We start from the raw sequence: 27,615 nt of genomic DNA, 5'->3' as shown, positions 1-27,615 counted from the left end.
AGTTGAACTTACTTTTGAGGAAACACCCATCAAATTTTGCCAACGATAAAGTAGATAAAAGAAGGACTAAAGCAGGCATGGCGATCCTGTGGCCCTCCAGATGATGATGGCCTCCAACTCCCATCAGCTCCATTGAGCATATGGCCAATTGGCAGGACTGTGCTGAGATTTGGGAGCCCAGCAACATCTAGAGGCCCACAGGTTCGCCCCCACTTGGGTTAAGGGGTGGCGTCCACTGTACAATGCGCTGTTATGGGCGCAGTGCAGTTTTTTAATCCGCGTTACTGGCTGTAACCTGGAAAGAACAGCCTCTATTCCAGCCTAATCCATGGAATTTTTGATACGCAACCACCTTCGGGGCGTTTCTGAGAAGAGAGCGTGGCTCGTAAACACAACCGAGTTTCTCGTGGGAGACCGCCTTTCCCCCCCTCTCCTCACCTGCCCAGGTTTCGTGCTTCGGAATCCGATAATATTTGTTCCCCTTGGGGTCAGCACCCACATATTCTTCCGCTGGTCCGGAAAACCGGAGCTTCAGCGAGCGCAAAAGCCGCCAGACGCCACTCATGTCCAGAGAAGAATGGAAGTGCACGTTCGCTCTTGCTCTAGCTGACAGGATCCAAACACGTGACAGTCGCGAGCCTGAAGAGGCTCCGCCCCCTCCTGTCGAAGGACCTTTTGAATGTCACGCCCGCTTCCCACCATCCGAGCAGCGCGAGCCGCGGCCTCCCACTGGAGGTCATCTGTGGTGCTCTATAGAGATAAGAAAAGTAAGAGCGAGGCTTCCCGTCTAAACTTCCGGTAAAAATGGAAATCCGATATAAGCCATCATTCTCTACGCGGCGTAGAATGACGTCGCTGGCATCGCTACGGCGAAACTCTGAGTCGGTTCCCTTGGGAGATAGAGTGAAAGACCTGTTCAATGATTAACCGGAAGTGTTAAAGGCAGCCGACACAAAGCATTTTTTCTCTACCCTCTCTTGCCCCTGCCCACGCATGCACTGTCGTTTTCATCTTCTTCCTTTTCCGTCCCTTCCTGACAGGATGCGGGGGGGGGGAAACAACGTCTAAATAACAAGCTTTCGCATTGGCTGACAGAACCGAACTCGAAGCCAATAGGCGCTGGATTGCCCTCCCCAAGATGGAGGTTCTTTGGAGACGATTGATTCCTTTTCACCATGTTGGGTTATATTTCTGCTCGCCAAGCAGGTTTGGACGACCCGCTAAAGCTTCGTCGTGCTGAGGCTACCAGGAGGTAAAGCAGGTTTCAGTCTAGTCTAGGGCTGTCTTCCGATAGCAGCCCTGCTCTGGCCTCGTCTGTCAGCCCTTTCTGACAGTGCAGTTATTGCACTAAAAACAGCTAAGAGTCTCCTGGTACCTTAAAAGGCTAAGAAACCTACAATGGCAAAAGCTTTCATGTACTATGGTCCATTTCATTAGATGTGTGAGGTAGTATCCTGAATTATTGCACGTGGTTTGCAGCTAGGCACATTTTGCGTGGTGTCAAAAATTGTGCAGTGTGAAATGTTTTGGGCAGCTGAACATATGGGATTTAATAACAGGCTAGGAAGTTTCTAAAAAAAAGATAAAAAATAGAAAATGCCGGTTCCTTTCAAATCTTCATAAACTTATGCTTCTTTTGTTAAAAAAATGAGGTGTTGGTATCTTGATACAAGTACTGTGGGTGCCAGCACAGAATAGCTGGCACTGGCAGTAAAACAAAAAAAGAGGTGCTGGTACTCTGTACTCATGAGTACTGTCACAAAAAATCCTCGTAATACTATATTATGGGACTAATTACTTGAACAGTTTGGGGGCGGGCAGTGTGCTTGTGTAGGAAAAAACGCTTAGAATAAACCTGCAGGGAGGTCACAAGGAAATGAAATGTGGAAAAGTACAGACAGTGTATTTCATGAAAGAGTTTTTGATGACACGGACATCCTGGAGGTCATGGTACTGTGCCACTTCACTGGCCAGGTCTCATTCAGGAGCCCTGTGGCGTCAGATTCATGCCTGGGTTTACATTCCTGCACAGCAAGACAACAGAGCTCTTCATGTGGTGTGTTTTGGACAAATCCTTTCCCTGATTTTTAGGAAACTATGAATACTCAATATGTAGATAGCGGAGCAGTGGTACAGTTAGGTAAACTGTGGACTTAGTCTGAGAGTCCTGTCTTTAGATGGTAATGTGTACCGCTTCACTTATTTCCAAGGGTGATAAGCCAGCCCTGCTGTATTTGAGGATCCATCTGCTTATTCTGCTAAGTGTGGCCCCAGATTTCTGCCCAAAATCCTGCTCAGAAGGCACCACTGCAGATAATTATATGTTGATTGGCTTACTGTTCACTGAGATTATGCATGTACAAATTGTGTAAGGAGGACTGATTGCACATCACATGAATTGGGGGGAACTAGGATTGCACTCGCTAGCCCCATCTTTTACCTATATCCATTTGGCTGAAAGAGCCTATTCATGTACAACTGCACTTGTATAGGCTCAGTGCACATGATCAAAGGCCTTGACTATTGAAAAAGCCCTTGGTTATATTGAATATGTATAGTTAGTGGGCAGGTCCAGTGAGTATAATTCTACTGTGCACATTCAACAGAATCTCCCATCCTAGAGTAGGATTTGCATGCAAGATCAGAGACTGGTCCCTGATTGCATCTTGCATGTAGGCTCTCTGAGCATACATTGGGCACAATTCTGCTTCCCCTTCCATTTATTAGTTATACAGAGGTTCTGAATATTTGAAAAGGCTATTGTGTCTCATTGTATGTGCTTTACAGGACTGTTATGAGGATAACATAAAATAATTCAAGGAATGTTGACCCTAAGAATGCCTCAATATTAATGAACAGAACATAAAATGAAATATTGCATGTTGTTAGGAAGAATTAATTTTGCCGTTGGAGGGATGCAATTTGTCACATGCTTTTAAATATAAATAGGGACTGGGCTGTAAATGATCAATTTTCCATTAGCAAATAAGTCTGAAATATTCCCTCTGGAAGGAGCAGGTCTGTAGCTTGGGACTCCCGGATCCAGCATTGTCACAGAAGCTCAGGCAGCATTATTGGCTAGGAGTGCTTATAACTTGCTGTGGCTGGTTTGCCAGCTATGGCCCCTTTTGGACAGAGATGATTTCGCCATTGTTTTTATTTATTATTTGATTTATATCCCGCCCTTCCAGCAGCCCAGGGCGGCGGATTGTAGTCTACCCTCTAGCAACTTCCAGATTGAATTATTACAACACTCTCTATATGAGGCTGTGCTTGAAGACGACTCAGAAACTTCAACTGGTCCAAAATGCAGCAGCCAGATTACTGACTGGGGTTCCATTCAGAAAACATATAACCCCTGTTTTAAAATAGCTGTATTGGTTTCCTGTTCGTTTCCGGGCCCAATTCAGGGTGTTCACATTAGTGTTTAAAGTCCTAAATGCTTTATGCACCAAATATCTAACAAATCACCTCCTTCTCTACAGACCTGTTGGGTGTTAAGGTCAGCAGAGGAGGTGTCTTGATAGTTCCATCACTCTTGACGCTTCAGGGGTGCTGGCACAGGAGAGAGCATTCTCTGTGGCAGCTGCTAAGGTGTTCTATTCCCTCCCCACAGAGATGCATCTGGCACCTTCATTTTGTAGGTTTTGTCATATGCTGAAGACACACCTCTTTACCCTGGCCTTTGGCACCTGAGATGTATGTGTGTGTAAATATATATATCTAAGACCCACTCTATTATTCTGATTATAAATTGTTTATCTATACATAACAATTTTTAAAGAATTGTGACTTCCTTTTGTGGAAGTGATATCAATGGATTCTGCATTATAGCACATGTACATCTGGCTCTGAGGTAGAGAGGGATGCTGGAGGCACAGAGGTGGAACACCAATCATCCAACAGAGGCAGACATGAGAGTGGTCCCTCCTCAAAAACAAAGAGGGGGTGACTGTGCCCACTTTTGACTTTGTACATTATCAGCTGTAGCCCCTGGCTGGCTTTTCTTGTTGATCCTCTGTATTAAAAAAGGTTCCCTACTCCTGCTTTGTAGAAAAGGAAGTAGGTTTGCTATCTTTTTGGACTTCTTTATGTTATCATTAGTCATTTTAAAGTATCCTAAGTCAATTTTTACACCAATATTTGGTTGGTAGCATAAGACATCCTTTAAATTTAAAAAGTAAGTACCACATGCCATTTTAGTAACCAGAATGGTTTCAAATCAGGAAATACATTTGCAGTCTGATCCTATACTTGTTAACTCAGAGGTCTATCCCATAGTTCATAGGGCTTCTCCCAGTACATTTGAATAAGCTTGCAACCATACTTCAGTAAGTTTGGAATGTATGAAGATTAAGACAACCCTAATATTCCATTCAGGATTATGCATCCTTTTTTTGAAAATTGAAATATTAGGTCACTGACAACAGAAGTTTCATTTGTTACTTAAATCATTTTGTCCACTAGGTGTCCTTACATTTGTTATTAGTAATTAAAGGCTATAGTCATGCATGCTTCCTTGGGATTAAATCCCACTGAACCCATTGGGACTTACTTCTAAGTAAATACACATAAGATTCAGTTATGTGACTCTCTTTTAAGTTGGTGCAAGGTCGCTATACACACACACACACACACACACTGCATATAATATATACAATTGAAGCCTTGTTTTATTGACTTTTTCTGGCACTACATACCAGTTGATACATTTATCTTTTTTTATTGCTTGATGTAAATATAAATGTTACTCTGCTAACATGCAGAATGTCAGTTTTTTGAAACTGGTTGAAGAGTCCAGTTAAGCAAATGGTGAATTTGACAGATCAGTTTGAAGGACCTGCTAGTGACAATTTTTGATGAACTAGAAGCTATGTCATGTATTATATTTCTTGTTTTTATTAATGGCTTCACTTTTGTTGTTGTTAAGGGTACTGAGCCTGGAGTTAAACAAGGATAAAGATATAGAAAGGATCCATGGAAGTGGTATTAACACCTTGGATATTGAACCTGTGGAAAGTCGATAGTATGTACATTATATTGCTGTATGTTTTATTGTGAAACATAGTTTATAAAATATATTTGATAAAATAACAGAACCTTTTTCCATTGCTAATTTTTTGCAAAGAAAACTTTCACTTTTTGAAAATGCACTGTTTCATAAAATTAGTAACATAATGAACAAATACAATACCAGTCAAAATGGGCAGTTTTATCAGCAACATTTTTCAGGTTAATGTCTCTAGGAAATATGTATGCATTGACAATAAATGCATAACACATTAGATGTGCTAAAATTTGTATGTTAACAGATAACAATGCCTCCCTTTCTTTTCCTTAAAACTTGCAGCACAATCCTATATTTATTTAGCCAGAAGCAAGCCCTATTGACTTCAATTGGGCTTACTCACAGATGAGTGAGTATAGGATTGCAGCCTTGCAGAACAATCTTGTACAGCAGTTAAGATTGGAGTGGTGAGGAGGGATCACTGTATCCCACACACACTCTCTCCCAAATCACTCCCACATAGTCTCTCACATCAATTAGTAATCAAATCATTAGAGCAGGAGAATCCCAACCACCAGTCTCTTGCTCAATCACATTCACAAACCACCTATTCCCATGCTACCTGACACTTCTCTCTAAGCTGTTGGAGACTGCTATCTTTGATCCCCAGTCCCAGTTGCCTAGCAGCACTCACTCATGGGTACCACTCTGACTCAATATTATCCTAATAGCTTGCTCTTTGGGACAGGGTAACTCCCTGATATATAAAATGTCTGGCATTAACACCAAGAGTGTTCAGCATACTTTTAATCCTCTTGGAAGCAGAAGCCCCCAGAGCCAGCTCTGAAATGGAACACCATCTCCAATGATCCGCCAATGTTGGAAGATTCAGGATAGACAAAAGAAAGTACTTCGTTATGCGGCGCATAGGTAAACTGGAATTCGCTCCCACAGGCAGTGATGAGCACCAACTTGGATGGCTTTAAAAGAGGATTAGACAAATTCATGGAGGATAAGGCTATCAACAGACACTAACCATAATGGCTATGTTCTGTCTCTACTCTTGGAGGCAGTATGCTTTTGAATCAGTTGCTGGAAACTGCAGGAGGGGAGGCTGCTCTTACACTCAGGTCCTGCTTGCAGGCTTCCTGTAGGCAAGAATAAGAATTCTGTAAGAATTGGATGGTGGAATAGATGGGCCATTGGCCTGATCCAGCAGGCTCTTCTTGTGTTCTTACCCACACAAACGCCATACTCCCCATCGCCTGAGCTGAGGACTCCTTCAGGTATCCTGGGCCTAGTAGAGGTTTCTCAGTTACCTCTCATATTCCCAGGGCCTAGACTAGGCCAGTATGCTCTTGCACTATGCTCTGCCAGGGACCCAGAGAACCTGTAGAAGGCTGTACAAATCTAACACATATAAATCCTCCCAGTTATTGGTTTTATGTTATGTGCTCATTCTGGCTTTGGTTGTATTAGTGAGTTTGCCACATCAGGTGTTTGGTTGTTTAGTTGAACTGTTAACATGTTATGTGTCCCCGCCCCTGGTTTTGTTTGGTTCAGATACTTTCTGATAATCGTTCAGGTTCTGTTCTGGCTCATCAAAAACTAATGGTTTGTTCTGGAATATGATTCAGGTTCACTTTGATTCTATGTGCAAAGCAAGACCACAACATCCCCACTCCACAATAGCCGGAGGCATGGGCAACAGCAACCTTGTTATTGCCAGTCATAAGAACATAAGAGCCTGCTGGATCAGACCAATGGCCCATCTAGTCCAGCATCTTGTTCTCACAGTGGCCAATCAGTTGCCCTTGGGAAACCCGTAAGCAGGACCCGAGTGCAAAGAGCACTCTCCCCTCCTGCAGTTTCCAGCCACTAGTATTTGGAAGCATACTGCTTCTGCCTATGGATGCAGAGAATAGCCATCATGACTAGTATCCACCGACAGCCTTATCTTCCATGAATTTGTCCAAATTAAAGCCATCCAACTTGGTGGCCATCACTGCCTCTTGTGGGAGCGAATTCCATAGTCGTACAGGCAGGACATTGAGTCCCCTTATGCTGCTCACAGGTGGTGTTTTGGCGCATAACACACACAGGGAAAAGAGGATTGCCCATGCAACAGCAGTCCCATAGTCCCTTGGCAGGAGGCTTTCACAGTACACAAACCTCTTGAGGCAAGGATTCAGCACTCACCCAGAGGCAAAAGAGAGTAAGCTCCCAGGACTCAGACCCATGCTACATACACAGATCCTTAACCCTACAGCCACAGCAGCAGTCAGGAACTGAGCAAATATGGGCTACAGGAAGAGCCCTGGTTAGGTAGAATAAAAGTAATCTGCAGTAGGCAGCGGCTAGAACAAATGTCTGTGGATCGGGATGCATGTTAGGTGTTTGTGAAGAGGAGAGAGACGAGAAGTAAGAGAGAGTGGTGCCACCTGAGTGGTCTGCCAGTGCTCGTGCTTTGACCTCCTTGTTATGGGAGAGGGATGAAATCGCAGTGCTTGTGAGGATACTTCTCCCTTGGGAGTTGCTGTCCAGGGGCAGCTTGTTCTGCTCCATGCATCCTGGCTGTGATCCTGCAAGTTAAAAGTACTCATGAGTGTTTGGCCAGCAGTGGCAATACTTGGAGTGGAGTGCCTGGCCTTTGCCAACAAAACACTTGTGTGGGGATGGGTGCTTTCCCTGTGTGTGAGAGACGCAGCTCCCTGCTGTTAGAGGGAAGAACATTAGAGCAATACAGTTTAGACAAGATACAATATTCACAGGGACGTGGGGGGAGGCAGACATGGAAGACACTCATAGCAGTTCTACTTTGTAGCATGGCTGCCCCCTTCCCGTGCCTTTATTTATTTATTTTATTTATTTATTTATTTATTGCACTTGTATACCGCCCCATAGCCGAAGCTCTCTGGGCGGTTTACAGCAATCAAAAACATTAAAACAAATATACAATTTAAAAGACATATTTTAAAAACAATATAAAACACAATTTTAAAATTTAAAACAATAAAAACAATTTAAAACACACGCTAAAATGCCTGGGAGAAGAGGAAAGTCTTGACCTGGCACCGAAAAGATAACAGTGTTGGCACCAGGCGCACCTCGTCAGTGAGATCATTCCATAATTTGGGGGCCACCACTGAGAAAGCCCTCTCCCTTGTTGCCAACCTCCGAGCTTCCCTTGGGAGTATTTATTTATCTTCCAAAACAATTCTTATTTATAAGGTACTATATGCTTTTATTTTAAAAAAAACATTTATATACCACTTCATAATTCAAAAATATCTAAGTGGTATATAGTCTAAATATATTAGTAAAAATATTAAAACAAAAACACAACATAAAACCAGTAAACAGCAATATAAAATGCATAAAACATATGAAAATGACTAAAACAGAAATTCAGAAGATTCATCATACATGCAGCATTAAAGATATTTCAAAGCATCTTGCTTCATTGATTATAATAAAATATGTATGTATGGGGTGCTGTATCCTGGCACCCCCTGTTGTTGGGAGCTGAAGTTAAGTACTGGATGTTAGTATCTGAAGTGTCAAGGCAAAGTACTTGTTATGCTTCTAGGCAGCAATATGTTTGTGTTTACATGTATGTTCTGGAAACAGGCTGTTTTGGTAAAGTAACCTTCTTGTTTCCCCTCACCACTGTTCCCCTTGTTAGCTCCACGTGTTTGTAATCTGAGGTTAGAGAGATTTAGCCCCATCCTATATAAAGGGTGGTGCTGTGTCATGACTGGGTGCTGAATTACACCATATTCTGTCCTCTCAGTGAACTTAATGGGAAATTTCTGGTGCCAGGTGTAACATTTTACTATTGACCAGAGCATAGTCAGGGTCCAGAGGAGTATAGGTTGCAACGTATGTGTTCCTCGCTCCCAGTGCTTCCCCTTTGCCCTCCCCTCAACTCTGCCCTGGTTTAGCTATTCCGCCAGCACAGCTTCATGGTAGAACAGCTGCACCAGCAGAATGTTCTGTGGGTGTGTCTGTTGTGCAGCTTGCATTCTGCCAGCATAGATGGGTTTCCACCATATAGTATAGTCCAGCCTTCCTCAAATGGCTGCCCACTAGATATTTTGGACTGCTACTCTGATCAGCCTCAGTGAGCATGACCAACGATCAGGGATTTTGGAAGTTGTAGTCCAAAGCATCTGTTGGGCCCCAGTTTGTGGAAGGCTGGTATACCCCTCAGCTGGCATAACAGAAGAATATGATTGCTCTGTTAAGCAGTGAAAGGAAGTGCATGTTACTGGGTTGTTATGTCTTGAAATGAGGTTGGCAACCTCTAGCCCAGAGACCCTGGGACTGATATGTGGCTCCTGGAGCTGCCTGTCTCATGTTCCTTTCCTTCTAGCCCACTCATGTAAGGGTGGGGAGAAGCTAGGAGGAAAGAGAGAGAGAAGTCAGTAGGAAGGAAAAAGGAGAGGTTTGATGTAAACTGTTAACTTGGTACTGTCACTACAAATTACTATTGGTGTGACCCAGGCCCCACTCACGATTTGCATGTCATTCCTGACAAATGACTCCTGAGGATGTGGGGTCCTCAAGAGAGCAAAAGTTGTGACTCCTATCTTAAAACTTTTATTAGTACTGTATTCCAATAACATTACTTTCTAAGGAAAACTTTTGAACCATAATGACTACCTTTGCTCACATTTCAATGCCACATGTATGAGTAGGAACTAACTGCAGCAAGCCCCAGACTCATGTGCTATCCCCTCTGCATAGCTGGGAGCAGGAATTTGGAAGCTTTCAGATGTGCTTTTGATTAATCACAGCTTGCTATGTAGCCTATGTAGTCCAGACCTAGAACTGTAGTTAATCGTAATTCTGGTTTAAGCCAGCCTCAATAACTGTGATTTGAAGTTGGCTTGTTTGAAACTATCTGTAGTTAATCTTAAGGACAGTTTCTTTGTCCAGAGGATACAACACAAGTATGTTGCAAAAAGGATGTAAGTAATTGCTTCTAAACTGCTTCTCATGGATGCACAGGAATAGATGTAAGCCTGAGGATTGCTGTGGATTGTTCCTTGATGAATTCTTATCTTAATCAAATATTTATGTAAATATTTTTTACTATTGAAAAAATCTGAGATAATTTTTAAGTTGGCTTTTAAAAAAATATCTGTTTACTAAAAATGAGTCATATACATGAAATTGGATCCCATTTGGTGTAGCATATCTGAAAAATGTCCAGAAAATATTCAGATTCAAAAAACATCCCTAACCTAATTTAATTTTTGACTAACTTTTTAGTGGATTTAAAATGTCACTTATTAAATTCTGAGTCTGACATGTCTAAGTTGATTGTCATTTGTTTTCTTACAGCATGTTATCAGGTGGTTCAGATGGTGTTATTGTATTGTATGATCTTGAAAACTGGAGCAAAAAACCATGCTATACCTGCAAAGCTGTTTGTTCTGTGGGAAGGTATGTATTGTTTACAAATGGAATCCTTTTAAATATGCCTTTTACTTGAATTGCATATTTACAATTTGCTGCTAACTAGTACTTCGTGTACATGGTAAGTGAAACCAATATGATGAGTAATAGAAGTATGTTATGCTAATTGGATTCATGAGAGTCATTGGCCAACAAGATTTATACTACATCAGTGTTTGGGAAACAGGAAAGAATTAGGCACACAAGAAGCTACCTTATATACTGAGTTGGACCATTTAGCTCATTATTGTCTGCACTGACTGACAGCAGCTCGCCAGGGTTTCCACCAAGAGTCTTTCCCAGCTTTATCTGATGATGTTGGGGATTGAACCTGGGACCTCCCTGTAAAGGGGAGTTTGAATCAAGGAGTTAAACCAATCCTGAACTAAAACCCAAAATGAACCTTTATTTTTTTCCCTGAACTTGAACAGAACCTGCAAGTTTCTGTTGAACCTGAAATGGAGGTTGGAGCAGGGATCAGGGTACCAGTTCAAAGTAAGGGTTCAGCTCAACACTTGATGTGGTACACTCACTGGCTACACCAGAATCAGAATGAGCACATAAATTAAAACTAGTATCTGTCAGGATTTATATATTTCAGATTTGTATGGACTTCTTTATACTCTGCCATCTTTAAGGTCTTATCCTGAGAAGCATCTGGCAAGGATTGAACTGGTGGCCTGCTGCCCCTTTGTGACAGGGGTTTGGTCACAACATGCACAAAATCAAAAGGTTGAACATAACACACGTGTGTGATGATACAACAATACAAGATGAGTGACACAGGAGATATTTGATGTCTATCAAATGGTCTTTACATGTACAGTACAATGGGAACATATATGTCATTGTAAAATGAAGTAGGAATGTGTTTGAAATAGGGATTAATCTGTGAACCCAAAATTGGGACAGTAAAACAGGAAATAACAAGATTATAGAAAAACAGGAAATTCAGAGATAAGCATCAGTCAGGGACCATTCAAATTTATGTGTGAACACAAATCGTGATGGAGGAGGAGGTGATAAACCTAATAGCTTGCAGTATACATAGTGGAGAGATGAAATGGGAGGGGACACCATTGCTGACCACTATTGCAGAGTACTCCCTTCCCTAGTCTTTCAGTGCTCAGCCAGGTTCTGTTGATGGTAGGTGTGCTGTTAATGCATCTGTGCTGGCTAGACCTTCGTGGATGCAAGCAGTGCACAGTGCAGCAGATTACTAGTTGAGTAAACAGCTTATTTGAGGACTAAGAATCCTGAAGGCATCTCAGCTGAGCCAATGGGGAATATGGTGTGCATGGGGAAGCATGAGCAGCTTGCTTAGGTAGACAGAGCCGAAGCAATAGCCTCCTGGCAGCAAAGTTGCTCCCATTTGGAGGAGAAGGGATGAGGTGGCAGCAAGGTCAGGGCTGCACAGACACACCAGTGGGAGCACTGCATTGACTCCACCAGTGACTCTGCACAATGCTGACCTCACCACTGTCTCACCCTTCCCGGTAAGCTACAGCAACTCCACCACTGTGAGGCTATTAGAGATTATGTTCTGTTATGGGCTGGCTCTGGGGGTTTCTGTTTCCCAGGGGATTGAAAGTATGTTGAACACCATTGATGTTAATTCCAGAAAGATAATAAACTACAGTGCCTTGCAAAAGTAATCAGACCCCTGACAAATGCTCTCATATTGCTGAATTACAAATGCTACACTGTAATTTCGTTCTGTATGCTATTTTATTTTGAACCACCGAAACTCAAAATCAATTATTGTAAGGTGACATTGACTTTATGTTGGGAAATGTTTGTAAGAAACAAACAAGTGAAACATGTTGCTTGCATAAGTATTCAACCTCTGTGCTGTTGAAGCTCCCAGTTTACACAGGTGAAAAAAACTGCCGTATTGAGGACACAGTTACCTTACAATTTTACAAACATTTCCCAACATCAAACCAATGTCACCTTACAATAATTGATTTTGAGTTTCAGTGTTTCAAAATAAAATATCATATAGAACGAAATTACAATGTATCATTTGTAATTCAGTAATATGAGAGCATTGGTCAGGGGTCTGATTACTTTTGCAAGGCACTGTAACTCCCTTCCAAAGTTATGGTAGGAGTCTGAAAACTGTCACATAGAAGCAATGAAAGTCTGATGGTCAATGTTTCGGTTTAGAGCTGTACCTCCTTTGCACCCAAAACTCTATTACTTGCCTGCTGCCAGTTGGCCACAATGCTAGAACAGATGACAATATAAGCAAATCAGTTTTACTGTCAACACATTTTAATCCAGTTTCAGTATGATGGGATGCAGTTTCACTACACATTTTATCCATTTTTTCGGTGCCTACATTGTTATTGGAGCAAGAAGCAACTGCAGTATCGGAACCATTTTTGAGACCAGGCTTAAATCTTCACTTAGCCATCAAGTTTACTGCATGACTTGGTTATTATTATCTCTCAGCCTAACCTACCACACAGAGTTGTTGTGAGAATAAAATGGAGGGGGTAGATCCATATATGCTGACTTGAGCATCCTCTCACCCTTTCTAGCGGATACTAAAATGCACTTTGCCAGAGGTCCTGGTAGACAATGAATATGTGTTCCCAGTCCTTTTGGCAGGTGAGTCACAGCACTATCTGCAATATTTGAGACAGGAGATACGCTATTAACTACCTGCTTTTGTTAAAGCTCAGTCAGCTGTGGACAAGTGGAAGGGAAAGAACAAAGGGTTTCAGTTACATAGTTTGGCTCTCCCCGTTTCCAAATGAAACATTGTGACCAGTGCCAGACAGATGGGGCATATTCCATACAGACAGGGAGAGACATTTGATTTCTACATTTGTCATAATCCTGCCACCCAAATGGCAGCTCTCAAGTAGGAATAGGAAGTGAAGGCAGTGTGTCTTTCTAATCTCTTCTCAGCGATGTGGAACAAAGAGGAAATTAAGGCTCCAGCCCTGTTCCCACTACTGGAGTAAGTACTACTGAACTTATTTATTTATTCATTTATTGCATTTATATACCGCCCCATAGCTGAAGCTCTCGGGGCGGTTTACAACAATTAAAAACATTAAAAACAAATATACAAATTTAAAAAACACATTTTTAAAAAGCAATTTAAAAACACATACTAAAATGCCTGGGAGAAGAGGAAAGTCTTGACCTGGTGCTGAAAACATAACAGTGTTGGCGCCAGGTGCACCTCGTCAAGAAAAGGTTTTATCATGATTGTTTGAGATTTTTTTAATGCAATTGTTAATTGTATGTTTTTATGTTGTACATCTCCCAGAGTGGCTGGATAACCAGCCAGATGTGCGACTAATAATTTTAATAAATAAATAAAATCATTCCATATTTCGGGGCCACCGCTGAGAAGGCCCTCTCCCTTGTTGCCAGAATCCCAGCTTCCTGCAGAGTAGGCACCTGGAGGACGGTCTTGGATGTTGAGCATAATGTACGGGTGGGTTCGTGTCGGGAGAGGTGTTCCATCAGGTATTGTGGTCCCAAGCCATGTAAGGCTTTATAGGTTAAAACCAGCACTTGAATCGGGCTCGGAAACATACAGGCAGCTAATGCAAGCGGGCCAGAATCGGTTTTTTATGTTCGAACCGTCTGGTCCCTGTTACCAATCTGGCTGCTGCATTTTGCACAAGCTGCAGTTTCTGAACCGTCTTCAAAGGCAGGCCCACGTAGAGCGCATTGCAGTAATCTAACTTGGAGGTTACCAGAGCATGGACAACTGAAGCCAGGTTATTCCTGTCCTGTCCAGCTGGGCCACCAACCAAAGTTGGCAGAAGGCACTCCGTGCCACCGAGGCTACCTGAGCCTCAAGTGACAGAGATGCACTAAATGCACTATTTATAGAAAAAGACAAAAGAAACTAGTTTACAGTTTTGGGTGATAATTATAAAAACAGAACTTCTACACACAGCACATCATGTGTTGTGGGCAACTGGATTACCCATCCTTTTAAAGGTGATTAGACAAAGCAAGGAATGAGACCAAGAGCCCTTTCTATTAGCCTTCATAACTTCAGCTTATGCGGAGGTAGAGTGGCTCTGAACCTGGAGGTTTCATGCAGCAATTTGGTCTAGATATCCATCAATGACTACCTTTCCTTCTCCAGGTTCAGAGGTAGTCTACCTCTGATTATGCTCTGGGAGGACAGTCAAACAACAGAAAAAGTTTATTGCCCTCAAACCCTGCTTATGGGCTTCCTGTTGCATCTGGCTGCCATTGTGGGAAGTAGGATTAGACTAGGTGGACCTTTGGTTTCATTCAGTCTGGTTGCTCGTATATTCAGAGGGACTCGTCTGCCCCCCAGTTCTTTTTAAAAATATTGCTTCTGATTTGTTGAGTCTATTTTTTTTATTAACCTGTGAACACACCTCATTGCTTCAAAAGCCTATGCAAACTACACTGTGCTGAAGCAGCAATATTTTTATTTTGCATACTTTACTACTGACAGAAAAAAACAAATGCTTTACCCCACTCTTCAGCCAAAAAAAGGCTTCCAGAGTGGCTTACACAGATCAGTAATGAGACAAATCATAATCAATAATAAAACTTTTAAAAATCTTTAACCTGTTTTAAAAATTAGTTAGCTCTTTTCCACACACTTCTTACCATTGTCAATTTGTGCAGAAGTTAAACACAAAGCTCAGCATGCAAAGTCTAACCCTGTTCAGATTAAACTTAGCCAAGCTCTTAACTTTGTTCACACAATACATTGTAAATCATTTCCTATCCCCAGTCCTCCAAAATTTCTCATTTATTAGATAACCAGAGAGCCAGTGTGGTGTAGTGGTTAAGGTGTTGGACTACGACCTGGGAGACCAGGGTTTGAATCCCCATACAGCCATGAAGCTCACTGGGTGACCTTGAGCCAGTCACTGCCTCTCAGCCTCAGAGGAAGGCAATGGTAAACCACCTCTGAATACTGCTTACCATGAAAACCTTATTCATAGGGTCACCATAAGTCGGAATCTACTTGAAGGCAGTCCATTCCCCTATTAGATAACCAAAACATTTAGGATAAATATGGCCATACTCAATTATAAATATACATAATTTTCTCTGACCTGACTGACTGCTGTTGCTGGGCCTGGGCAAACTACAGGGACAGACTAAGAAACAGAAACTAAAGAAAAGTGGGAAATAGCTGCGTTTATGACCCAGGGATTTCTGTATCCTGGTGTTGGAACAATTGACTTGTCAAGGCTGATTTACAACGCTCAGATTATGGGCCCTGCTCCAATTGCACCTAGCTTTGTAGGTGGTGTGTGCATGTGATTGACCAAGAGATTGGAGGGCAGGGAGATTTTCCTGGTCTGATGATTATAATGATATAAATTGCATGAGTCCTCTTACGGTTTATTACAGATCAGCATCATGTTCCATTTTCAACATAGTTAGGAACAAGCCAATGATATAAGGAGATATTTTCTGTTGCATTCACAAAAAATGAATCAGTATGCTAAGGTGATGAAGGGCAGTCAGGCATCCATTTAGGAAATGCACATATAGAGGCATCTCATGCTACAATACATTGAACTTTCACTGTCAAACAGGAGAACAATATGTGATGAATTACAGAAGAAAACATCAAACCTCACAGTGCAAAATACTCAGCTATTATACTTCACAGGGGGCTGGTCTCCCCTCTAACCCACCCCCATTGAGGGTTCTCAGAATACCAGGCCACTCTTGCTTCCATGTAGACTTGGTAGCCCTTGATTCTCTGAACTCGGGAGCCCAGTTTATCACAGGGCCCTCCTATGGCCTTCTCCTTTCTTCTTGTACTTAGGTTCCTTCCGATTCTTTCTCCTACCTGGAGAACAGAAATTGCTACCACTCCTTCCTCAATACCACCCTCCTGTATTCACCCCAGCAACCTTCCCTTTGGCTCTTAGAAACTGTGGTTGCCACCCTCCTACCTAGCGTCACTGTTCTCTACCTCTGCAGTGTTGACGTAGAGGGAGCCACTCTCTTCCTTGCCTATCCATGCCTGACTGGTGGTTATCATAGGAATACAAACACTGTTGGGCTTTTCCTGCAGCTGTCTCTTCCTCTGTTCTCTCCCTCAAACCCACACCTCCCTCTCAGCACTTCTGTTTTATTGTTATACATTGAGAGAGGTGTGCATTCCAGCCTGACCTTCTTTATTGCCACAGAGGCTTCTTGCAAAGATTTACAGAGGTATGACTCCTCATATCAGTATTTCATAGGAAAAGAGTTTTGAGTAAATAGCGATGAATCAAAACATGTAAATGCCTATGTGCGACACATAACATGCAACGGAAGGCTGTTCACTTTCATGGAAGAGTCAGGATTTAAGAATATAATTGATCTTTCCAAGATCTTCCGTTATGGGAAGACAGCAATCAGTGCCTAAAACCTAACATACAACGTTGCAGAAGTAGCCACAAATGTGTGATGTAATCTGCAATGAAATAAGTTGGATTGTGCAACCAGAATTTATTTCAGGGTTATCCAATATAGTGCTGTCTAGATGTTTTTGGACTTCAGCACACATCATCCCAATCCAGCATGGTCAGGGCTCATGGGAGGTATCGTCCAATAACATCTGGAGAGCATCACATTGGCTGCCTGTGTGATAGATTCATATTTGGAGTAAACAACCAGTTCATTTCTACTGGCCAAATGTTCTGAAGACTCTTATTTAGTACATTAGTTTATAAAAATACGTGTATACCACAATTTCATTTAAAAAAATTGAAGTGGTATACAAGAAGTATATATACAATAAAAATGACAATCACAGATCAAGTAAAATAATTTTTTCTTTAATTGTCCTGATAAGCCTGAGAACATAGAAAAAGTGTACAGAAAGTGTTTAAAAATTAATACTGAAGGTGCCTATTGGAAAAACCATTTCACAAGAATGGGCTGATTACACCGAAGGGTCAACTTCATCTTGACATCAGATGAGCCTCACCAAATTGGGGGACAACCAAAGACTCCCCTGCAGATGATCTCAGTGATCGAACAGGGATGTAAGGGTTCAGGTGGTCCCTAAGGTAGCCTGCATTGAAGTTGTTCAGGGCTTTGTTTAATACAAGAACCTGGCTTGGTAGCATATGGTTAGCCAGTGCAGCTGTTTAACGATGATGATGTGTACCGTTGGATATCTGACCCTATCAACAGTCACTCAACTTTCGCTTTCAAACAGGAAGAGAAGAAGAATCTGGTGAATTACAGAAGCAAAATTCAGCTGAATGAGTGCAAAGTACTCTATATTCAGTGTTTCATAGGGAAAATGTTTAAGTAAACAGTGATGAATCAAAATGTGTAGATGCATGTGTGTTACATGTTATGGAAGGCTATTCACCTTCATGGAACTCTGAATTATACATAGGGGTGTAACAGAGAAGAGGGAGAGCTGCCATGGGGAAATGCTGATTAAATTACTTCAGCGCTATATGCAATGTGCTCTCATGCACAAGAGCCACTAATCAGTCAGCTTCACATTGACTGACTGAGCTCATATATCTCAGCTCAGTTACTGAAACCATCTGGAGGAGCACTTAAGTTGTCCTCTGTGTTTTAGAAGCTCAACTGGCTTCAACTAATGGTTGGCACTTGGTGTCACTGGTTCCATGCTCTGGAATATTCTTGCAGCAGAGATTCGACAGGCATCCTTGCTACTAACCTTCAGGTTTTTTTGAAGGCTTTTTAATGCTGATAGGCCTATTCACTTTTAAATTTCTTAAGATGAGCCACTCATTTTTATGATTATTTTAATAATGTTTAATGATACTTTATGTTCTATTGTACTTGTATATATTGCTGAACACTAAAGTCAGGATCATTCAGACCATGGTATTCCCAATCTCTCTGTATGGATGTGAAAGTTGGACAGTGAAAAAAGATAAGAGAAAAATCAACTCATTTGAAATGTGGTGCTGGAGGAGAGCTTTGCGGATATCATGAACCACAAAAAAGACAAATAATTGGGTGTCAGAACAAATTAAACCAGGTTATCATACTTTGGACACATAATGAGAAGACATGATTCACTAGAAAAGACAATAATGCTGGGAAAAACAGAAGGGAGTAGAAAAAGAGGAAGGCCAAACAAGAGATGGATTGATTCCATAAAGGAAGCCACAGACCTGAACTTACAAGATCTGAACAGGGTGGTTCATGACAGATGCTCTTGGAGGCCACTGATTCATAGGGTCGCCATAAGTCGTAATCGACTTGAAAGCACCTAACAACAACATTGCTGTACACTGCCTTGCTATACTTTATGAGTAGGTGTTTTATAAATATTTTTACAAATTAATAAATATCTCTGGTTTGGATCCAGAGTTTCTGTGAGTGCAATTCTACTTATGTCCTGCTGGAGGAAATGGAAGTGATTAGGTAGTTTTTGCCATTTCCCTTTTCCCCCTGCAGCTCCCCTGTACCTTCCAAACATTTGCTCGGGAGGGTTGGAGGAACTCACTGGTACACTGTGGGAAGTAGCGGGGGGGGTGCGGAAGAAAGGGGGAGTTGGAGAAAACCATCACCCTCTCCTTTCTCCAGTGAGAGGCCTCTACTGGATCTCAGTCCCTTCCACAAATGGAAGGAGCAGTATTTGAAACATCTAGATGCTTGCATATTCACTGTTATATATGTGTATCTGTTTTCTACCATAGATGTGTGCATGCCTATTTTTATATGTGACTTTAGCTAGCTACTCTCCCTCTACTCCCCATCCTGTTAGTACGTCTTCTTGTGTAATAATATTATTAAAAACATTTACAGTTATTTAATAAAAAGGGGGCTAGACACTCTTCTATACATTGCCCCATAGATACCAAACCTGAAAGTTTTGTACAGAAATAGTAGAATATGTAGAAAGACTAAAGTTCTGAAGAAAAATATTTTTTTTAAATCCAGTACTTCCTCCTTTCTTTGGATGGCCAGGATAGCCTGACCACTATTGTCCATGCACTGGTAACCTCCAGCCTAGATTACTGTAATGCACTTTATGTGGGACTGCTCTTGAGGATGGTCCAGAAGCATCGGCTGGTGCAAAATAAGGCAGTGCGACTGCTCACTGGTGCAGGATATTGCCAATATGTTATCCCACTGCTGAAAGAATTGCATTGGCTGCCCATTAGCTGCTGGGCCAAGGTCAAGGTGCTGGTTTTGGTGTACAATGCCTATACAACTTGGGACCAGGATACTTGATAGTCTTACCCCTTATATACGCAGTCCATCACTCTGTTGTGCAGGTGATATCATGCAGATATCATCTTATCAGGAGATCCATTCTGCACAACATAGGAAGTGGATCTTTAGTGTTGTGGCACCTACCCTTTGGAATTCCTTCCTTTAAATATTAGACAGGCACCATCTCTGTTATCTTTTTGGCACCTACTGATGATCTTCCTCTTTCAACAAGTGTTTCAAATAAAGACCTCATCCCAATCTGTGTCTGTGTTAGAATTGCTATTTAAGATGTTTTAAAAAAATTAAAAAATGTTTTTAAGATGTTTGGTTTTTAAGATTTTTAAGGTGTTTTGTCTCTTGTTTGCCAACCTGGGCTCCCTCTGGGAGGAAGGGCGGGATAGAAAAGTTATTATTATTTATATCCTACCTTTTCTCCAAGTTGCTCAAGGTGGTGTACATGATTCTCCCCTCCTTGTTTAATCCCCACCACAACTCTGAAGTAGGTTAGGCTGAGAGGCAATGACTGAGAGACAAGTCGCCCAGTGAGCTTCATGGCTGAGTGTGGATTCAAACCCTGGTCTCCCAGGTCCTAGTCCAAGACTCTAACCACTATACCACACTGTCTCTCCTTTGACATTACTTTGGTCACTGCAGGCATATTGAGAGTTAAGCAACTACCCAAGGTCTATTTGCATTCTTATGCTAGCAGTCCTAAGATAACAAGATGCCATCAGATGGCATAGTAGAATACAATAATAATTTACAAAGGATATGTGTTCCTGGACATTAGTTCTTTAACAGAAACTTTGGTGCCAGAGGTAGGAATAACACGGAAAGATAGGGATAGGTTCCTATATCTACTCATAGATGGTGGAGGCAGCTTCAACAGGACCTTTAAAGGGTGGCAGCTACCCACACCTACTCCCTCCTTCTCTTCTGAATCATATTGGATCCTTCCCTCCCCAGCCCTGGGAGAAAGCAAGAAATCTCTGTTAATACAAAGGAAACACACAGGCTTGTCAATTTCACCCCAGTAAAGCACAGGCTTATCAGTTTAGTGATAGCAAAGCAAAGGCTAGTCAGTTTCACCTTAAAGCAAAGGCACAAGTTAGTCAGTTTCACTTTAAAGCAAAGGCACCCCCCTTCTGGTCAGTTTCACCTTAAAACAAAGGCACAGGCTTGAAGGTTTATCCATAGCAAAGCAAAGCTGGTCAGTTTCACCTTTTAAAAAAGCCTTTCTTAAAAGGAGCTTCCTTCCAGGAGGATTCCTTAACTGAGGTATTACTGTACTGAGTCACTGATTTTACTGTTGCGGTTAAGTTGCTGAGTGAAATGCCTGGGCACGTAACTGGCTGCTGATCAGCTCCTAGACCTTGCTCAAGGTCTTGTCGCTAACGTATAAAACCCTGAACAACTTGGGACCAGGGAACCGGAAAGATTCAAATGCAAAGATGTATCACTGAAAACTAAAGTCAGGATCATTCAGACCATGGTATTCCCAATCTCTATGTATGGATGGGAAAGTTGGACAGTGAAAAAGGCGGATAAGAGAAAAATCAACTCATTTGAAATGTGTTGGCGGAGAGCTCTGTGCATACCATGGACTGCAAAAAAGACAAATAATTGGGTGTTAGAACAAATTAAACCAGAACTATCATTAGAAGCTAAAATGATGAAACTGAGGTTATCATACTTTGGACACATCATGAGAAGACATGATTCACTAGAAAAGACAATAACGCTGAGAAAAACAGAAGGGAGTTAGAAAAAGAGGAAGGCGAAACAAGAGATGGATTGATTCCATAAAGGAAGCCACAGACCTGAACTTACAAGATCTGAACAATGTGGCATAAGTCATAGTTGACTTAAAGGCACATAACAACAACAACAACCTGAAAGATGCCTGTCCCTATATAGACCACCAACTTGACATCAGGCAGGCACCTTTGCTGTATTCTTTTCAGCGTCCAATTAAAACTGTTTTTGTTTAGGTAAGCCTATCCAGACACATAGATGTTGGTGTGTTTTAATCTTTTTAGTTAGTATGTTTTTAAATATATATATATTAATTGCTTGTTTTAACAGTTTTATTGACCATTTTTAAGTATCTTGTAAACCACTTACAATTTTTAACATCAAGTGGTATATATTTTTTGTTAAATATGTAAATAAATAAGGTCACTTAGATCATCTGGGAAAATTTTCCTCATGGCACTGTATACTACAGAGTAAAAAAGGGAGGTGGCCCCCAAATTGGCATTTTCTGCCATGGTCCCTGCCCTGTGGAATGCCCTTTCCTCTACCATATGTGAAGCATGATTCTTCAGATGTCATATAAAAATATATCTTTTTACCAAGACTTTCCTATTATTAGAACCTATTATTATTTCTGTCTTCATACTGTTTTACTAGTTTTTATGTTATAAACCTGTTTTTATGGTACTGTTTTGTTCTTTTAATTGTCGTATTAGACTTTTGGTAACTCTTCCAAATGTGTTTGCTTTATAAATTGCCCTTTCTGGTGTTAGTCTCCAAGAAGAATCTCACATTTCCTGGACGTTCCTAAAGCCATTTTACAAAAAATTAAAATGGAATCCTATACCCACTTACCTGAGATTAAACTCCACTGAACTCAGTGGTTTATTTCTGTGTGGACATGCATAGTCTTGCCAGTTGGGGCAGCTATCCTTACTTCTTGTTCTTCTTCTTACCAAGAAGAACAATGCTACATCATGATGATCAAGGGGATGGAGCGACTCCCCTATGAGAAAAGATTGCAGCATTTGGGGCATTTTAGTTTAGAGAAAAGGCGGGTCAGAGGAGACATGATAGAAGTGTATAAAATTATGCATGGCATTGAGAAAATGGATAGAGGAAAGGTTTTCTCCCTCTCTCATAACACTTGAACTCATGGACATTCAACGAAGCTGAACATTGGAAGATTCAGAACAGACAAAAGAAAACACTTCTTTCCACAGCACATACCTGTAGTTAAACTATGGAATTCACTCCCATAAGAGGCAGTGGTAGCTTTAAAAGAAGACCAGACAAATTCATGGAGGATAAGGCTATCAATGCTACTAACCATGATGGCTGTGCTCTGCCACCATAGTCAGATGCAGTATGCTTCTGAAAACCAGTTGCCAGCAGCTGCAGGAGAAGAGAGTGCTCTTGCACTCAGGTCCTGCTTCTGGGCTTTCCACGGACATCTGGTTGGCCACTGTGAGAACAGGATTCTGGACTAGATGGGCCACTGGCCTGAGCCAGGAGGCTCTTATGTTTTTATTGTTCCCTTTGGACCTTTCTCAATGGGAAACACTGCTGCTTATTGCCATTCACAGTGACAGTAAAGATTTTTGAGCAGTTAAAAGAGAGACCGAGTGTAACCCTCCGCTGTCGTGCATCTATCATAGTAAGCCACTTTCATGAAAAGTCTCCACAAAGCCCCCCCCTCCATGTTTGCAAAATACAAATGACCCGTGTGTGCGCACACGCTCGCTTGCTCTTGGCCCAACCTCCAAGTAGTTTAGGCTGATTCAGAAGTTGTTGTTATAGACCTTCTCTCCTGTTTGATCCATCATTTAAGGAAATTTAGTGCTCTCATTGCCCTAGCCTCTCCTTGTAGAGGTTTACTTCTTAAGCCTTAATGGGGTATATCCTCAAATCAAGATTCATTGCATATAGTTAAACACTTGTTGTAAACTTTGTCCTTCTGTTGTTGCATTGTAGAAGTCATCCTGATGTTCATAAATTCAGTGTAGAGACAGTTCAGTGGTACCCTCATGACACTGGCATGTTTACATCGAGCTCATTCGATAAAACACTGAAAATATGGGACACAAACACATTACAAGTAAGTCATATATTCCATATGGTCTTGTCATGGGAGGTATTTAGTGTTTTGAGAGTTGAAAAGTGTCCAGGTTTCATGGGATGCTCACATTCTAGAACACCCATGCTAGAATACAACATTCTAGAAGAACTTCCAACTCTACTACTCCAGCTCTATTTTTCTATGATTCTGTGTTACATTCCTTTCAGGACCACTCCACTAATAACATCTGCATAGTGAGACTGAGTTAGAAGTGGTTTACAGTTATATAAGCTGCCTGCCTACCAATCACTGATGCCATAATGACATCAGGTGACACTTTTTTGCACGGTGCTGTGCACAAGCTTTGTAAGCCCTGGCAATCAGCTGATTGTCAGACCTGTGCACTGTGCTATCTCCTGATTTGGCACTTGCAAAATGTTGTGCACAGGGCTTTGCAGCTGCCTACAAACTTCCTTTCAGCCCAGCTGCATCTTTACTAGCTCTGTAGTGGTGAGTGTGGCTTGGACAGAATGGTCCCACAGGCCAAATACTAAGGCCTAATTAGGTTCATGGGCCAGAAGTTCTCCACTTGTTTTACCTGATAGCATTTGAATAATTGTTATGACAGAAATATCACTTTAGGTTAGAATCCCATCTTGCACATGTAAGAGTGTGTTTCTGGATATACTTTGATGGCATTTGCAAGACTGGATCTTGATGCCATGTTTTATATATGCTCAACTGCTGTCAACATGTTTCAGTTGTAGAGTAGAACTATAAATTCATGTTATTATTTGGAACAAGACATTTGATTTAATACATGCATTGTCTTTCAATTGACAGACAGCAGATGTGTTTAATTTTGAGGAAACAGTATACAGTCATCACATGTCTCCTGTTGCTACCAAGCATTGCTTAATTGCAGGTTTGTTGCCATTTTTAAAGTTTTCTTTTGAAGGTAATAATTGTGCGAAGTGAGTCTTCCTTTTTTATGTAAATAGATGAAAGCAGCTTGTTTATACCCAAGACTACATCTTAATCCAGACCTAATATTCTGTGTTTGACATAAATAACATGATTTGCATTCAGTTTCCATTTTGCTTGTTTGCATAGAACCATTCATTGGCTATCAGAAAACATTTGCATTTAAACAAGGGATATGGGGAGGCTGTAGATGTTGAACATATGCTCATGGTGTAAAGCTATTTGACCCTTTTCTAGTGTGTGAGCCAAAAGCATCTGCTTCTAGGCCTAGAGCTGCCTGAAATGAACTGTGAGCCTAGAAGCAAGTGCTTTTGCTATACAGTTTATATCAATTTATTCTTACTAAGGATTAGTTGTGAATTTGTTAGTATCTAGATCCTTATGCTGTCAGTTAATTTTAGGAAACCGCTTTAGATGTATATGAAAAAATGTGTTGGGTGGAGATTTTTTTCCTGTTTTCAGTTTATGTATCCCACTAAAAAGTCCCAAAGCAATTGACATCCAAAGTAAAAAAAAATACAATAAAAACACATAAACATTATTAAAGAGAAATTGTGAAGCTGTCATCTAATATCCAGCATATCTCACTTAATAAAAAGCACCAGCCAAATGACAAATCACTTTGCTTTTTTCATAAGGATTAACCTGGATTAGTGAGCACATTTTGACCCTGTTTTTAAATGATTTTGGGGTGGGTGAGAAAGCTCAGGGTGCAATCTTATAGTGTTATATTCAGCTAAATCCTACTCAGAGTACACCCATTGAAATTAATGAATCTAAGTTCATCTAGTTGGCCACTGTGGGAACAATATGCTGGATTAGATGGGCCACTGGTCTGATCTAGCAGGATCTTCTTATATTTATGTTCTTAAGTTAGTTGTTTCTATTACCTTCAGTGGGTCTACTCTGAGTAGATCTAGCATTGAATACTACCCATAGTCACTTACTTGTGTGTAAGTCTTATTTAACTCTATGGGCATATTTCTGAGTAAGATGCATAGAATTGTGCTGTAATCTTTTATTTGCCTATTGGATTTGGAGCCATTGACATCTACAGCCATTACATTAAGATTGCAATCCTAAAATGCACTTCACTAAACACAATAAGACTTCTGAGTATACATGCAACAGATTGTGCCATTAGATTGATTGATTTGCTGCAATGATGCCTAGACATTAATTGGTTTATAAATAAAAATAGTTACCATGTTTGGTAGATGGGGAGTAGCAGATCAAGCAACCTTTGGTGTGTGGGCAGGGATGGGCGAGAGAGAAGCATACTCACTCTTGCTCAGCTCCCTTCTTTGCCACTTCTCTAGCTCCCTCCTCTTTCACCAGCATCCTTTCTAATGCTCTTCACAAATCAAAGCCATACACTAAAAATAAAGTAATTCCCTTAATAATACAGAGTAATTTAAGTAGAGTTGATGCTGTTAATTAAATGTATGTATTTTGTATTCGCTGTTAAAAATACAATGTATCTTCTAAATATGCATTAATGGGTCTTTTATTAATTGATGAATATTTCAGATTCTGCATTGTAAAAGAAACCAAGATTAGGGATGGCTCAAATTATTATGATACAAGTTAGCATTTAGACTTAACAGCTATTAATTTTGAATAGTGCAAGTACAGTAGAGCCCTGCTTTATGGCGCTTCGCTAATGCGGCTGTCTCAATTAGACGCAATTAGACTAAAGCCCCACTCATACGGCGCTTGTTCTGCTTTTAAGGCAGTTTTCGGGCGTCGCTCACCATTCTATTCATTTTTTTAAAAAAATAATTTTTATTCAAAATTTCAAAAAACAAAACAAATTCAAAGAACAAAAACATAATAATACAATAAAAATCTTGACTTCCGATTTGTCGCAGATCAGCTATATGTATATAATATATATCAAACCTGTCTCTTAATACATTACAAAATCACTTTCCTCCATAAGCATCTTAATTAATCGTCAAATCCCATTATCATCATTTCATTGTAGTCTTTTCGCAAAAAGTTCAAAAGAGGCTTCCATTCCTTAAGAAATGTATCTATCGATTTTTCTCTAAGTAAACATGTCAATTTATCCATCTCAACTAATTCCATTAGTTTCAATACCCATTCTTCCATTGTTGGTGTTAGTTCCATTTTCCACTTTTGTGCATATAATAATCTTGCTGCCGTAATCATATATAATATTATTCTTCCAGATTTCTTTTCTAATTGTTTATCCATAAAACCCAATAAAAAAAATTCTGGCTTTAATTGAATATTTATCTTTAAAAAATTTTTCATCATCCTACCTATCTGTGCCCAAAATGATTTCGCCTGTTTACACAACCACCACATATGATAAAATGATCCTACTTGGTGTTTGCATTTCCAACAAACATTAGGAACATTGTTATACATTTTCGACAACTTTTCTGGAGTCATGTACCAACGATACATCATTTTATAGAACTTTTCTTTAAGATTATAGCATAATGTAAATTTCAATCCTTTTTTCCACATATTTTCCCATTGTTCCATTTGTATGTTATAGCCGAATTTTTTTGCCCATTTTACCATACACTCTTTTACTTGTTCTTCTTCCATTTCCATTTTTAACAAAAGTTTATACATTTTCGCAATTATACATTCATCATTAGTACACAGACATATTTCAAAATCAGATTTACTTATTTCGAAACCATACATTTTCTTATCCATTTTATATCTTTCCAACAATTGTAAATAGGCAAACCATTGAGAACTATGTCCTTCCTTTATTAATTGTTCTCTTGATTTCATTATATATTCTCCATTCACATTTTCTAATAGTTCTTGATAAGTTAACCATTTCTCTTTTCCAGCCATTTCCCTTCTATAGAACGCTTCTTGACTTGAGACACATAGCGGTATTTTAGAGCAAAACCTTGGTTTATATCTATTCCATATTTTCAACAAAGGACGTCTTATAAAATGATTATTAAAGTCCACATTAACTTTGACTTTGTCATACCAAAGATATCCATGCCATCCCCACTTCAGGATATGGCCCTCCAAATCCAATAATCTTTTATTTCTCAGTAAGATCCATTCTTTTATCCAAACTAAACAACAAGCAGCAAAATAAAGTTTCAGATTTGGTAGTCCCAATCCTCCTCTTTCTTTGGAATCTTGTAGTAATTTGAATCTA

General features: G+C 40.6%; 2 protein-coding genes across 8 annotated transcripts in view; one reads left to right on the top strand and one right to left on the bottom strand.

The window, feature by feature from the left end:
* Positions 1 to 1,005, bottom strand: part of NDUFAF2 (NADH:ubiquinone oxidoreductase complex assembly factor 2) — an 88,339-nt gene extending 87,334 nt beyond the window's left edge. The window contains exon 1 of one of the 2 annotated variants that reach the window (XM_061618826.1): positions 439 to 1,005. In XM_061618826.1, the coding sequence (XP_061474810.1) occupies positions 439 to 501 (63 nt within the window). In that variant the 5' untranslated portion in view covers positions 502 to 1,005. The remainder of the gene's footprint in view (positions 1 to 438) is intronic. The other variant, XM_061618836.1, reaches the window with a different exon arrangement.
* A 30-nt stretch (positions 1,006 to 1,035) lies between these two features.
* ERCC8 (ERCC excision repair 8, CSA ubiquitin ligase complex subunit) overlaps positions 1,036 to 27,615 on the top strand; it is an 88,756-nt gene continuing 62,176 nt past the window's right edge. Inside the window, exons 1-6 of one of the 6 annotated variants that reach the window (XM_061618743.1) lie at positions 1,037 to 1,252; positions 4,931 to 5,026; positions 10,358 to 10,459; positions 13,391 to 13,442; positions 23,381 to 23,504; positions 24,309 to 24,390. In XM_061618743.1, the coding sequence (XP_061474727.1) occupies positions 4,978 to 5,026; positions 10,358 to 10,459; positions 13,391 to 13,442; positions 23,381 to 23,504; positions 24,309 to 24,390 (409 nt within the window). In that variant the 5' untranslated portion in view covers positions 1,037 to 1,252; positions 4,931 to 4,977. Of the gene's footprint in view, positions 1,253 to 4,930; positions 5,027 to 10,357; positions 10,460 to 13,017; positions 13,088 to 13,390; positions 13,443 to 23,380; positions 23,505 to 24,308; positions 24,391 to 27,615 lie in introns of those variants that run through there. The other 5 variants (XM_061618754.1, XM_061618763.1, XM_061618733.1 and 2 more) reach the window with 5 other exon arrangements.

Source organism: Rhineura floridana, chromosome 1 (genome assembly GCF_030035675.1).
Source record: "Rhineura floridana isolate rRhiFlo1 chromosome 1, rRhiFlo1.hap2, whole genome shotgun sequence".
NCBI classification, from domain to species: Eukaryota; Metazoa; Chordata; class Lepidosauria; order Squamata; family Rhineuridae; genus Rhineura; species Rhineura floridana.
Note: the sequence above shows the minus strand (reverse complement) of the source record. Positions and strands in the feature narration are given on the sequence as shown.